We start from the raw sequence: 15276 nt of genomic DNA on the forward strand, positions 1-15276 counted from the left end.
ATTTGGTCCATAAGAGGCTTGTCATCTACAATCTCAAATTTAAGCCACTTAGTAATACCCTACTTCTTAGTACCAGCATCATCAGAACCATACTTGGCATCAAGAGCATACCATATTTCTTTAACACTATTGCATTTATAGTAAATATCAAACAAAGAGTTATCCATGTAATGCAACATGATTCCTCTAACAGTACGATTGTCCTTAACTTTCTTAGTATCATAACCTGTGGTAGATTCATCAAGGACAATTTCTTCATGTAACACATAAAAAATATCATACTGTTGGATCAATAGAAGGATATTTTCCAGACCAACGTTTGAAGTTCTTTCCATTCAAAGGTTCGGATTTTGGAGTATTATTAGTTTGAGCAATACGAATATTTGATCAGCAGCCATGTGGAACGAATAGTACTAGAACCGAATAGAATATCGACTTCGATTGTTGGAACTAGTACATGAAAACTATAATAACTTATTTGAAAATCGAGACATGATATGATCACTGATAAAAGTCGATAGACCTCCACAATAGTAGCAATGGGATATGCCAGAAACCGACTTTAGGGTTGACGTCTCCTCCACGAACCGGCGCACTTCGGTAGATGGAGAGCTAGGGAACTGAACTCGAACAAAAAATAAATTGAGGAATAATATCTCTAGTGAGCACAGGGAGAAAGAATTGTGTTGTGTATATTTGTGTTGTGTATATTTCTGAAGAGAAGATGGGCTATTTATAGGAAAAATGTGAGGCAAATGCCGCAAATGCAACTGTCAAATTAATACGGAGATCTCCAACAATCATAAGAAGTAATTCATCACTTAATGGCAATTAATAAAAACTATTACAAAAATATAACAACAAAGAGAATTGAAACGGACAAAATAATAAACCAAGTGGACCCCAAAAGTAGCAACAAAAGAAGTAAACTAACTTCCAAATTTTGGACCAACATATTAAACCAAACTTTTTCCTAACACTTACTATCCAACATTTTAAAACCACGAATCACCTGTTATTTCAACAACCAAAAAAAAAAGTTTTCTGGTTAGCCTTCCAAAGTAATATTTAGCTCAAACTTACAAAATCTATTCAATATTTCTCAACTCTAGTATAAATTTAACCGTACTAAAAAAAAAATTAACAAACTTGTCTATTCAATACATCTAATTACAATAATGTTTTTCGCTCATCTTGTATCAATTTAACTATACGAGCGGCTGACTCACTCGCTAATCTAGGATTACGCGGTATAACCTTAATCACCCGAGTCTTCTGCTCATTGTTACAACTCTGTACAGGTTGTCCAAACTCGAAACTCGTAGGAGCAGTAGGAAATAATGGAAGAGCATCACAAGAAGTTCTAATCTTGTTAGGACAAGTTATGATCATGTTGTCCATATTTTCGCTCTCTTTAGCTTCGCCCGCATTTCTGTTGCCAGTATTTACACACGAGCTTGGGTATATGATCCCAAAATTATTAAAGCTCGCCAACCCCGTCATCTGCTTAATGGGTGTCCCTGAACCAAATGAGCTCGTGATGGGCGGCATTCCATACGGTGCGAAGTGTGTTGAATCAAAACCATTGGGCGATTTCAGAAGGTCCTCAGTTGGTGTTGTAGGAGCGCGTGTAGGATCGCATTCGCTGTAAAGATTCGCAAGGAAGCCGGGAGGAGGCTGAGGAGGAGGAGGAGGAGGAGGCTGAGGGTAAGGTTTATAGACGAGTCCTTCAGAAGGAGATATAACTGGAAGTAACCACTGGTTTCCTGGTGATGGAAGACACCACATTGGTAAATTACTATTTGCTGGTTTATTAATGTTATGTGCTAGATTTGTAGCTGTGCTTGTTGTATCAAAGCTAAGGGGAAGAAGAGGTGGGTTTTCGATTGGATTATCTACGGATAGTTTGATCTTCCGGAGTTCATTTCTTGATCTACCATTCCATAATGGAGCTTCTGGAATCGATATTGATAATAGTTCTTTCATGGAAGTAGGCTCAAGAAAGGCATTTCCCCAGGGAAAGTGCTCTGTTGTTTGTTGTATGTTTCGAGAATCAACAAGCATTTTTTGGACCTGTACATTGAATTGCAAGATAATCCAGATTTACATAAAGCTTTCCAATGTCGATAACATAACAGTACAAGTAAACACGAAAAATATATGGCACCAACTATCCCAACTATGTTCTTCTATTTAACAGTATCAACTATATATTACTTCGAAATAGTCTTAGGCTCTGTTTGGCAACACATTTAAGTCACATTAAATAAACGGGTGTTAAAAGTTCAAGTCACTTAATATAAATAGTCATGTTTGGGGTAAAAGTTTAAATAAAATTTAAGCTCAAAAATTGACGAAAATTGAGTTGCTATCAAATATAGCATCTCAATTTAAGAGGCTGAAATTTTCAGCTACCATATCAGTTCAGCTCCTTTCAGCTACCTTATCAATTTCAAATCTATTTTAGCTTATGCTCTTAAGAAAAAGAAATTTTAATATATAACAAAAATATATTTGAAATATTTATTATGTTGTAAATCACATGAGAGTTGAGACTCTTTTTGGAACACTTGCAGTATTGTGACTATTTTCGTGCTGACCACAGTTGCAACAATTTTTATAGAAAATTTCTAGGAAAGATCATTTAACGACCATTAAATAGTTAAACATAAAACAATAGAAGGTACAAAAGTTCGGTAGAAGGTCGAATAGGTTGTATAAAATTATGGACTTTTTCAAACTATGCCACAAGATATAGGTTAAGAATTTCAAAATTTAACTAGAAATATAATAATATATATATGTAACAAGATTCTATTTAAGCTTAACAAGGAAGAATAGATACTGAAAATAGAGAGAATCACTTAACATTTTTTAGTTTGATTGGATTATAAAATAAACACTTTGAAAAAATGGTTTTAAATAAGTCAACTTTTGATTATCCCTGATTGAGTTAGGCTTGTAGTGCTATTTTTTTCTATTGAATTTTAATCTGTTTGTGACCTTTTTAGTAGGTTACATGTGTTATGTGTCGCCATATGATTGGTTTTTGCTTTTTTTTGTTTTATTTGTTTTATTTTCTCTCTACTCCCCTCCTCTCATATTTTTCTTCCCTCTCCCTTTAGACCACCCCTCCCTTCCCCTCCCCCCTAAATCCCCAATAGCAGCACACCCCAACCCCAACCCCAACCCCACCCCTCCTACCCATACCCCTCGCAGCCCCACCCTTCCCCTCCCCTGCCCCTACATCCCCACCAGCAGCATCCCCCTACCCCAGTACTCCACCCTTCCCCTGCCCCTTTTGCATTTCCACCAACAGCACCTACACCCCCATCCCTCCTTTGCCCTTGTTATGTATCCACCACCAGCAGCACTCCCACCTCTCCCTTCCCCTCCCCTGCTAGTTGGCCCACCCATACACCGCGCAACCCCTACCCTACCCCGCCCCACGCAACCCCCATAGCTTGCCACCCCGTCCCCACTCCCATGCCCACCCATCGCTTCCCTCGTCGTTTCCCCATCGTCTCCCTTCCTCCATGCCCAAAGCCCCGTCGCCCAACAACCCCACTAAAACCCATCATCACGAGGTTCGCAGAGGGTGGGGGAGGTCACAGGAACCCATCATTAACCTCGCTTGGTGGAGGTGACGGAGAGAGAGAGAGAGAAAGGAGAATATGAGAGATAGGGAGCAGGGGAAGTCTTCGCAGGGGGTGGGGGAGGTTGCAGGAAGGTGGGGAGGGGGTGTTCACAGGGGCGGGGAGAGGGTGTGGAAGGGGGTGTTTGTAGGGGTGGGTGGGTGGATTTTCAGTTTTGGGTGGGTTAATAGGTGGGTCAATGGGTTTGTTTAAAGTCAAACTTTTTTATTTACTAGTTTTTCAGGTTATCGGTCATTTAGCCTACTGAAAGTTAACGCTTATTTCACCAAATACCCCTGACAAAAAAATTTATTTACCAGATAATCCCACTTTTTTCAAAATTCACCAAATACTCTGACCTTTAAAAAAATTCACAAGATACCTAAAAAAAATTACCAAAAATGCCCTTAATGCCTAACGGTGGTTTGCTCCATTAGTCATTAACCCTAGAAAAATCCTAAAAATCATAAGTCAACCCCATTAAACTAAGTCAACCTAACTCTCTCTCTCTCTCTCTCAAGAAAGGTTCACCGGAATCTTCGAAAGAGAAGGGGGAAAAGGGGATGCGTGGGAGGGGAAGAGGCGCGGCTGTGGGGAAGGGAGTAGGGGCAGCTGCGGTGGAGGGGGGAGCTGCGAGGGAGGGGGAAAGGGGCTGGTGAGGCTGGGGTTGTTAGGGGTGGTGGGATGGGGGTGATGGGTGTGGGGTTGTTGGGGGGTGGGGCTGGTGGGTTAGGGGAGAGAGATTGGGTTAGGATTAGTTAGGGTTAATTAGGTTGACTTAAGGCTAATTAGGTTGACTTAGGGCAAACTTGTAAATAAACGCTAACGGAGGACTAACGTCCGTCAACAAAAGGGTATCCGGTGAATTTTTTTAAAAGTTCAGGGGTATCTAGTGAATTTTGATAAAAGTGGGGGTATTTGGTGAGTAAATTTTTTTATCAAGGATATTTGGTGAAAAAACTGTAAAGTTAATGGGGTTACAAAGTTGATTTGACTTGGAATAACCAAAAATTAGACTTAAAATTGAAAAATGACGCAAATGTTGAATTATTCAAAATAATTTTTCCAAACATTTTTGTATAATGATATTCTATGTAGGAATTTTGACACTTTTAACCTATGCCTTGCGGTAGGGGTTAGAAAAGTCCTAAAATTATTTAAAACTTACAACTTTACATTTTGTAGAAAATACTATTTATTACTTTTCACTTTTTCAAACTAACTATTTGATAACTTTATTTATAAAAATAACTACTTATTACAGAAAATTATTTGATTGGCACTACCAAATGACGGAACACGTTAATAAAATCCTTTAATGGACACCAAATGAAAAAATAAACTGTAATTTCAATTTTTAAACCCTGATTTGAAACCCGACATTCAATTTCAAATTTCCTCGCTGAATTGATTAACATTCATCCCAGGTTCATAACTTGCGATCTTCCTGATATTTGAAACCCTAATTAGCAAAATTATCGAAAAATATAAACCCTAACCCAAAAGTATTGTTTTTTTGAAGTCATATGCAATTATTACTTGTTGCTAAATACTCAGTTCGAACATTTTTGGTAGTTTTAGGAAGATAGAGAATTTGAGAGTACGTATAACTTGCGAAATTGCGTGAGGAAGACAGGATGTAGGGTCCATCGACAAAATTCATTAACGGACCTGTCATTTGGCAGCGCCACTAAAAAAACTGTATAATAGGTAGTTTTTTATATAAAAAAAAGTTATTAGTAGTTGCTTTTAAAAAGTGTAAACTAATAGGTAGTGTTTCAAAAAATTTCTAACAATAAAAAACTTAAAATGAAGTAAAACAAAAGTGAAAAAACTTTTTAAATAGTATAAGACCGTCGACAAAAGATAGATTCTTTGATATAAGACAAAGCATGGTTGAAACTAGAGTTGGTGTCAAATTCATAAGGATTCATTGGTAAACGGTTTAAGCATCCTCAACCCTAATCCAACCGTTTATTAAACGGGTCACAACACTAACCCTATGACCAAACCCATTTATTAATATGGGTTATCCTACCCTGAAAAATTTGGTGTGTGGTTCAACTATTTTCTTCAAATAAAGAAAGAGTAAAAAGTATAATACCTTTATAATCCTATGTAACTCGAAGACTTGCCGGGAGAAAACTCGTTGCTGACTACAAAAACAGGAATAATGAAATATATTAGGATTCGAGTTTCATGACAACATTAGTATTATATATAACATTTGATCAATGCATCTTTATAGGATGTTAGGAAAGTAAACTTACAGAATGATTGTTTTCCTTGCTTGCCAAAAATATTTCTGACCAATCATCTCAACAACAGCATCCGATGATATGACAGCACCCGATGCACAATCCTTTACAGGGGTGTGTGAGCGATCTTCATTCCTATCTTCAAGATTAACCAGACTCGTACAAAATCGACTCTCTTCAAGGTGATTTCCATCATCAAGAGTTCTTTGATGAACATCTCTCGTGTGATTAACACCTTCGCTTACTTTCTTTACTTGCCTCGACATAACCATATGGCGTCGCACTCTGCTGATGTCGGTCTCATTTACCATAATATCCGATGATTCAGACTGTTCATCTCTAGTCAAGTTTCTGTCATGTTCTTGACTACCTTCAGGAATACTAATTAGCTTTTTATCATGTACTTGAACTGCTTCATGCGCCTCTAGTTTATCGCTGTTGAAACCTCTGACATTGAGCTCTGATTCTAGATCAGTAGACATGACTGTTTTTACTTCCTTTGCACTAGTTGTTGTTTGTAATTCTAGAGGGCAACTTGCACCAACCAATAATTTGTCTTTAGTTGAACCAGAGTGGTTATTACTAGAATCCAAAATCAAATGCGGATGCATAAACATTGGAACTCTGAGTTCTGCTTCATCTTTGTTTATTATAGGCCTTTTCGGATGTGAAAGGCTAAATGGCTCAAAAGATTTACATGTGAATTTTGCTAATGATTTTTCTGCAACGTTCGTCTGGATCGATTTCTTAGTGAAATTCATACTTGTGTTATCTGAAATCAATCCTTCATAAGAACGCGGAGTTTGTTTTCCATTTGAATGAGCTGATGCAGGAGAGTTTTTGTAAGGGGAAACTAGGCTTCTTTCTGTGCTAACAACCTGTATGACCCAACAACAATTACTGTGACAAATAGAAATTTTGACAGTAATAGATAAGAAAACATTCATAGGAAAAGGAACGATGAGTAATACATTATATATATGTACTATTTGTTATAAAAAAAATCTACGTGGGCAATGCATGTAATTCACCACATGTTTCCCTTCTTCAAGCTGTGACATTATACCAGATCATCTGCGAGTCTGAGACATGTAGAGATGGCCAATAGTACGGGCCAATCCAGCCCATCCAGCCCAACTAACCACCTCGTGGGCCGTGTGGGCAGGCCCACAGAAAGCCCGGTCCAGCCTAGCTTGAACTGTAAAATTTGTGGGTGGGTTGTGGGCCAGATTTCTTGAGCCCAACCCATTAAAATCCGCTACTAAAACCGCCCAATCCGGACAACGAAACTGATCCAGCCTGACCCATGAACCGGACCAGCCCAATCCAAGTAAATATTGAACCAAATTGTGTATATTTTAATCAAATTATATATATTTTAATCAAATTGCATATATTGTAATTCAATTAAATTTTAAAATAATGAAATTATTCATTAATATTAATAATTGTATATATTTTAATTCATTTTAAAGATTTTATGTAACAATAATGAATAATTTCAATGATTAAATAATTTTGAAAAAAATTCACATGTCGAGCCACCACCCCGGTCCAGCCCACTAGATCCACGAACCTCCAGAACCGCTTTCCGAACATTGAAAACCAGTAACAGACCGGTGTGGGCCGAGATTTTTCACCCCGCAGACCAGCCCGCACAACTCATGAATTTCATGGTCAAGTCTTGGGCCGTGAAATCTCAGCCCAGCCCGTTACACCCCACGGTCTGACCTGTCCAGCCCGCACCAGTAATCATCACTAGTGACATGGTAAGCACATCTGTCATGTGGCACTCCTCATGCAAAAGCCTTTAACTCATATCATCCTCGTGCATATTTAGATCACAAACAGAAATAGGAAGAAACTTATTATGAACTTGACATCAATTTTAGTATTTCTATATAAAAACCATAACTAACAAGTCATAACTAATTTACTTAATGGGCAACCAACAAAATCTTTCACTCCTTCTCAAGGGCTCTGACAAGGAGACCCTCTCTCTATCTCTGTTTATCATATGTGCGTAAGGGCTTTCTAATTTGCTGAGAGATGCGGAAGCAAAGAAAGAAATTCATGGCTTAAAAATTGGTAAGAAGGTAGATGCGATATCACATTTGTTCTTTGCAGATGACAGTTTTTTATTTACAAGGGAAATTGAGGAGGAAGTAGAGAAGGTAATGGAGATTCTTTCAATATATGAAGCTGCTTCAGGTCAAAAACTGACTATGGAGAAATCTGAGTTTTTTCGAAATATCGAACAAGAAAAGCAAGAATTGCTTCAAAGGAAGTTAACTTTTAAGGCAGTTGAGGAACATGGTGAATATCTTGGCCTACCAACACGTGTGAGTGGATCCAAGAAAATAGTTTTCAAACATATTCAGGAACGAGTTCTAAAGAAGCTTAAAGGGTGGAATGAACGCTTTTTATCTCATGCTGGCAGAGAGGTGTTGATTAAAGCAACTGCACAAGATATCCTTTCCTATGCAATGCAGTGTTTCTTAATACTTTTTTTGGGGCAACCGAAAGAAGAAAGGAAAATGGCGTGGATAGCATGACACAAGTTGTATGAGTCAAAAAAGAATGGTGGTTTGGGCATTAAAAACCTCCCTACTTTTAATAAGGCACTCCTTACTAAACAAGCGTGGCGGATCATCAAATATCCTGACTCTTTGAAGGCCAAGACATTGAAAAATAAGTATTTCCCACACTCCTCCTTTTTTGATGGAAATGTGAGCTCCATGGCCAGTTTTACGTGGAGATCAATATTGTCAGCTCGGGGGCAACTTCGAAGGGGTTTAAAGAAGGTAGTTGGTGCGGGTAATACTATTGACATGTGGGAGGATCCTTGGGTACTTTCGCTGCCAAACTTTCGGATTCATAGAGGTGGAAGGTGTGCCAAACTATGTGAGTGAGCTGATGGTGGATGGTTGTTGGAACGTAACAAAATTGAAACAATTATTTAAAGCATGGGAAGTTGAAGCAATCCAATGCATTCCAATCCCGATATCACAAGTTTTAGATACTTGGGTCTGACATCATTCGAAGCATGGGGCTTCTTAGTGAGAAGTGCTTATTTTCTTGAGATGGAAGATAGAAGGAACGATGCAACATCATCATCGGGGAGCATTAAACAAGTTATATGGAAAAGACTTTGGGGAGCACACGTACCAGCCAAGGTGAAACTGTTCGGGAGGCGGGAAATACATGATGGCATCGCTCCTTGTAAAAATATGTTCAAGAGAGGAATGGCAGGAGACCGACGATACCTAATGTGTGGGGAAGGTTTGGAAAACACATTGCACACTCTTATGACGTGCCCAGATGTGAAGAGAATGTGGCGTCAATTACCTTTGCGGGTGAACGTCGAGGATGGTGATGGGGCCTTCTTGAAGGATTGGTGCGCAAAAATGTCTAACATAATACCAGAGGAGCATTGATGGGCTATATTCTAGAGCATACTTTGGGGCGTTTGGTTGAGACGTAATGCATGGGTCTTCAACCAAAAGCGAGTAGTATTGGACGAGGTGGTAGCAAGAGCAATTGGGTTTGTATGCAAGTGTAAGAGTGTAATTGACGATGAGGCCGCACAACGTAAAGAAGGAAGTAAAGATAAGGTGCGATGGATGCCACCTGAAATGGGTATATACAAGGTAAACTCCAACGCTGTTGTATTTGAGGATGGAAAGGTGGGTTAAGGTGGCGTAATGCATGAGTCCTATCGAGATGTTATGGTTGCTACATGTTTACCGATTGATGGTGGCTACGAAATAGACATTGCGGAGGCTGTAGCCCCACGACATGCCCTCTCAATTTCCTTATAAGCAAGTTTGCTAGGTTTGGTTTTGGAAAGCGATTGTATCAAGTTGATAAACCACCTGAAGATGAGATCAATTGAGAGTTCTAGCTTTGGAAATATTGTTGCGAATATATTGATGTTAGCTAGAAACTGTACTTTTATTTCTTTTAGTCATGTTAAAAAATGGGAACAAGGTAACTCATAAACTTGCCCATTTAAGTCGCAATTTTCTTGAGATGAGAGTGTGGTTAGAGAAAGTGCCTTTAGAGGCTCAAAACCTTGTAATCTCAAATTTGAGTTCAGATGAATAAACTAGCTAACTTATCCGGTAAAAAAAAAAACAAGTCATAACTAATTTCGAGCATTGGAAATTTCTAGTTTGTTGATAAATTAAAAAAAGAATGCTTCCATCACTGATAACAAACAACATGAACTACAAGTTGGCATCCTAGAAAGTGAAAAGCCCTAACCTCCCCTACCCCTTCTTCATCAGTTAAGGGTTGTCATGGATGATTTCATCCATGGTAATCCCTTTTTCTGCTTTTATTTTTCAACTTTTAGTTCATTTTCTTGTTTTGTATAGTCCATGTCCTTTTTGTGTTTATGTCATTATGTGTTATTATGTACGTATGAGGCTTTGTTACACAATAAGTTAAGGTGTAAATGTTACACCCAAGATGCACTCTAAGCTAAAAGGTGAACCCTTAAATTAAGGTGATCCCTTTAACTCGAAAAGTGGTGTTTATAACACATAAATCCACCCTTTTTAAACAGTGAGGTGGTCTTATACTAATATAAAGCGGACTTACATAAGATGCCCTAATTTTATAAGTACATTAACGTCTTTCAACACAATACATCATAATGACCAATATCCTTCCACCACACTCCCACTTATTCCGAAAATTCTTAGCCTAGTGGTAAAGATTGAGGTACTGTGAACGATAGGTCACAGGTTCGAATCCCCCCTCCCCTTCTTTGTACTTTGTACCGCCTTCGTGGCTCATATGGATCAAAAAAAAAAAAAAAAAAAAAACTTATTCCGAAAATTTCTAACATTAATCTTGTTGAGTATCTACTCTTTGGAAACTCAGAAAAATTTTAAGTATATTTCTACTCTATAAAGTATAATTCATACAAATACAAGGATAAAAAACATTACCAGAGTGATGTTGAATTTTATCTCTTACGTATAAGATTAATGACGATAGTAGTTCTTTCATAATTTTTTTTTCCGTAAGTATAAGTTGGTATATCATCTACTGTTAGAAATATTTCAGCTTCTTTATGTTACTCTTAATATTACATGCACAGAGGTGGTTAAGGCCATGTGGTGAGCAACTGCACAGGACCCAAAAAATGTTGGATGCAAAGTTAAATAGATTAATTTCTATTTGGTGTTTCTTCCTCTCCTATTCTCCAAAAAAACACCATAAATGACTCTCCCATCTCTTCCTATTCACCAAAAAAATTTAGTTTATATAATTTAATTTAACACAGGGCCCCTAATTTTATGAGACGGCCATGTACATGCATGTATCATACTAAAGTTACCTTTAGATTGAATGAAAGCAATAATTGCGTAATTATATTTCCTCCCTTAAGAAAGTTTTTTTGTTTAGTTATTTGCAATATATGTAAATAACTATGTGCAAAAAAAAGTAAACCTTTCTTTTATTATTACATTCTAAATACAAACCTTCGCTTGTTTTTTCGTTTTAATTGCAACTTAATATCATGGTCCTTCCAAGTATATTTATAACAATCTTATTAAAATAAATATTAGTATCGACATTTACAGCAAATCGATTAAAACACTTGTCATAATCTCATTACTCATCAATCTTATATTACAAACTCTCAGGTAGATCCACTTTACCATGATAATATGAATATGACCCTTCTAACGTAGAAGGTAAACCCTTAAATAAAAGTTACTTTTCTAACATATAAGACCACCCTTTCTAAGAAAAAGTGATCGATTGGTCATACAATGTTACTTTAAAGCTGATTTATACAAGAATTCCTAATTTTATATATACATTAACGTCTTTGACCATCGGAATAACTAATCTTCTTCCAATGTAGATTTATAACAATTTTACTAAAATAAATATCAGTGTCTAAAACCGATTAAAACACTTGTCATAATCTCATTAATTATCAATCTTATATTACAAACTCTCATGTAGATCCGTTTTACCATGACAAAACCAGATTCACCTTCTACCTGAATATGTTACTATGAACGTGACCCTTTTAGAGTAGAAGGTGAACTCTTAAATAAAAGTTACCTTTATAACCTATAAGACCACCTTTTTAAGGAAAAAAGTGATGGTTGGTCATACAATGTTACTGTAAAACTGATTTATACAAGACTTCCTAATTTTATATATATACATTAACGTCTTTGACCATCGAAATAAGTAATCTTCTTTTTATTATTTTTCCACATCTCTTACCTCCTCCTTCTGCCACACTCTCTTGTATTCTGAAAATTCCTGACCTTAATGACTTGTGAGATATTACAAATGTAACAAGTATTTGTCATATTCCAATTTGAGTTTTATGTCAAACATGCATGACTAAATATGATGTTAATTAATGCCTAATCATACTATTTTGTTTGGAGAGTAATATAAAATGGATCAAACGGGATCGTGAAGGTGGATCATTCATTTTTCCTTCAAAACTCTCTACTTTTGAAGGGGTGGATGGAAGCAATACATGATAATAGATCATTTTCTCTTCCTCTATCTCTACCTCTACCACAATTTAATAGCTAGAAACTCGGACATGTTGATTATGGAGAAGGGTATGATGTTTCAGAAGTAATATTGTGTTATTCGGCCATTTGAAATTTTAGATAATTACGACATTTTTATGGTTGCCCACCCGGTTCACCGGAGCTTTGCTCCAACTACAGACGAGTTCCACCCGGCTTTGGTAGATGAGTCTCCCAACAAGACTTTCCGCATATAGTGAGGCTCAAATTCGAGACCTATCTTAAGCAACATTATCAAACTGCTTACCACTTGAGCCAACGTAACTCTTGTTGGTACTTACGACGTTAACTTGTGAATTTTGTTTAAGTCTCTTAACCACGAAAAATCTCTAGTAGAAAGGGCGCATCTTGTCCTGGGTGGCACGTACATCTCCAAAAAATATTTTTTTTCCGCCTGATAAAGTAAGAAACATTTTAATATTCTACACGCAAAGTATGCACTTGGATAGTTAACTCAAGTGGTAAACTATTCGCGTTAGATTATTTTTGGAATTTGCTACTGTTAGTTTTTTTTTCATTTTTTTCTTTGCTATCTTCATTTTCTGTTAGGGTTTGTTCTTTTCATTTCAGGGTTTTTTTTTGGAGTTGTATTTTGTCAACTTTTAGTTTTTTTTTTCTTTGTTTTTTTTAAGATTTGCAATTAAAACTTTGATTTTGTTTCTTAATAAATTATTGCTATCTGCCAACTTTCCTATTCACATTTCCTCCGTCCTCTTTAATATTCACAGTCCAACCCAAAATATCCCAGCAACGACTTTTCTTTATTGAAATTTTGTCTTTGTCACTTGATGTGATGGAAGTATTATTGAGTTGTCTATTTTGTTAATTGATATTTAAGTATTTGGTTAGTTAATGTATTGAGCATATATAGTATTGGTTACATTGTGCCCAATTTGAAAATCCTAGATCCACCCATTTAGTAGCAGTGAGAGTGATATTCCGTAACTCTATTTCCCTAGTTTTGTTGTTCATTTTCAGCCTGCCTATTTCATATTCTTGTACTTGAATGACACTACTAGCAACTTCCCAGTAGACAAAAAGTAAATCATATACCATAAAATATAGAATTTGTATACAAATTATTGATGTGAATATATAGTGCAAGAAACATATATAGATGATGAGTCATAAAAATAGAGTTAGTAGATGAACTCACTTGGTTTGAAGACGACATATTTGTGAGGATGCAACCATGTACAGGTGGAGGTGGTAATATAGATGTCGTTGTATTGCTAAACCTTTGGGGAAGAATTGATAGTTGTTCATGATAAAGAGCCATTTTGTTTCTAGGAGGTGCCCTTGGCCCTGCTTTCTTGGTATCATCCACATGAAGTCTAGGAAACAAAGGTCCTGTAATCTTTGTCTCAGCTTTTCCGTTTTTTATTGTTTTCTCCAGTTCCATCACATACACTTGAAACAAATTTTTAATGCAAAAAGGTTTCATGAAAACACAGCAGTAACACTATATTCTTCTTCACTACAATACCAAATGTATTATATATTTTCAAATATTACTCCAATTTTATGAGTGAACACATGTTTTAAAAATCTCCCACACCATGATGCAGGGTAACTAAGAAATATATCCTTGAAGTCTTAAAATAAAAATCTAACGTGCTTTGATAACAAAATTTCTATAAAACAACGTAAAAATTTAACCTAATCCAAATTTCAAATCCAATAAATTAGCCAGAAAAATTCAGTCTATCTCACAAAAATACGCAATTTACCCTCTTCACAAAATCTAACATTCATCCAAAACAGCCTACCAAAATCAAATGATTGCAAATAGAGATGAAAAAGATTAACATTGATAGTGATCATACAACGAGACAGATTTAGCGTGGAAAGAGAGTTGGTTACACAAAAATAGAGTGAGTTATGATTTGTATCAAAGAACAGTGGAAGCGTACGGATTGTAAGACACAAGTGGAGAGAACACTACACTTTAATAGTTTAATCTCACTATATAAAAGGCTAAAATTAGTTTTTTTAATTAGTTAGTTGGGGAAGAAAATTTCTTTCTAGGATGAATTTGTGGAGGGGAAAAGTGTACGTGTTCGTACTTGCGGTAATATTTAACTCATATTTAACAATATAAAAAACAAATCAGGTAAAGATTGCGCTCATTACGTGGTTTTGCGAATATGATTGTTTTTTTAAATCAAAATGTTGTTTTGAGGATTTACTTGGGTGTCAATCCTTTTGTTTAGGTACCAAGATTTAGGCCTAGTATTATTGTGAAATAGGTTTTTTATTATTATTATTTAAAATTAACTACATGGATCAAAGTTCAAACTAAGATTTAGGATATATTCACTCAGTTTGTTGCAAATATAGTAAGTATATCCCAATAAAGGTTTTGACTCCGAAGAAAATGGCTTTTATCCCTCTCATTTCCGTACCAATAAGTACATAAAGTACTAAACCAACTATTTTGTACGTAAAGGCCTAAAGGGTACAAACCGTACAATAAGATGTCTATCCTTTGTTTTTAAAAAACTGTAGAGCATATTTAAAATGCTAAATTTGTAGTAAGTATGGTTGATTATAAAAAAAATTCATTATTTATTTGTAAAAATTATAAGAAACATTAATATTTAAACAAATAGCTATCATATAACATTTAACATAATAATAATAATAATAATAATAATAATAATAATAATAATAATAATAATAATAATAATAATAATAATAATGGGGATAAGTAAATTTTAATGTAATTTACTACATATAACTTTGTTAGATGAACATAACCAATAAAAGGACGTGTGCAGTGTAATTAGAAAAATACAAATA

The 15276-nt window shown here is 36.0% G+C and overlaps 1 protein-coding gene across 1 annotated transcript; it reads right to left on the reverse strand.

Moving 5' to 3' along the window:
* Positions 1-59: 59 nt before the first annotated feature.
* Positions 60-13876, reverse strand: LOC125493651 (protein EARLY FLOWERING 3-like). The gene is made up of 5 exons (XM_048637131.1): positions 13631-13876; positions 5906-6771; positions 5740-5791; positions 1230-2073; positions 60-253 (listed from the first exon to the last, which is right to left on the reverse strand). Exons 1-5 carry the CDS (start codon positions 13874-13876, stop codon positions 60-62), a joined length of 2202 nt encoding a protein of 733 aa, XP_048493088.1.
* Positions 13877-15276: the final 1400 nt, after the last annotated feature.

The sequence above is a fragment of the Beta vulgaris genome, chromosome 9, assembly GCF_026745355.1.
Source record: "Beta vulgaris subsp. vulgaris cultivar EL10 chromosome 9, EL10.2, whole genome shotgun sequence".
Lineage (NCBI taxonomy): Eukaryota > Viridiplantae > Streptophyta > Magnoliopsida > Caryophyllales > Amaranthaceae > Beta > Beta vulgaris.

Excerpts from the sequence above, each read along its gene's own strand:
- LOC125493651 (XM_048637131.1), bottom strand. The coding sequence starts at position 13,876 with ATGGAACTGGAGAAAACAATAAAAAACGGAAAAGCTGAGACAAAGATT. Across the intron at positions 6,772-13,630 it reads ATATGTCGTCTTCAAACCAA|GTTGTTAGCACAGAAAGAAG; the intron begins GTGAGTTCATCT and ends TGGGTCATACAG. Across the intron at positions 254-1,229 it reads GCGTAATCCTAGATTAGCGA|AAATTGTCCTTGATGAATCT; the intron begins GTGAGTCAGCCG and ends TGTTACATGAAG.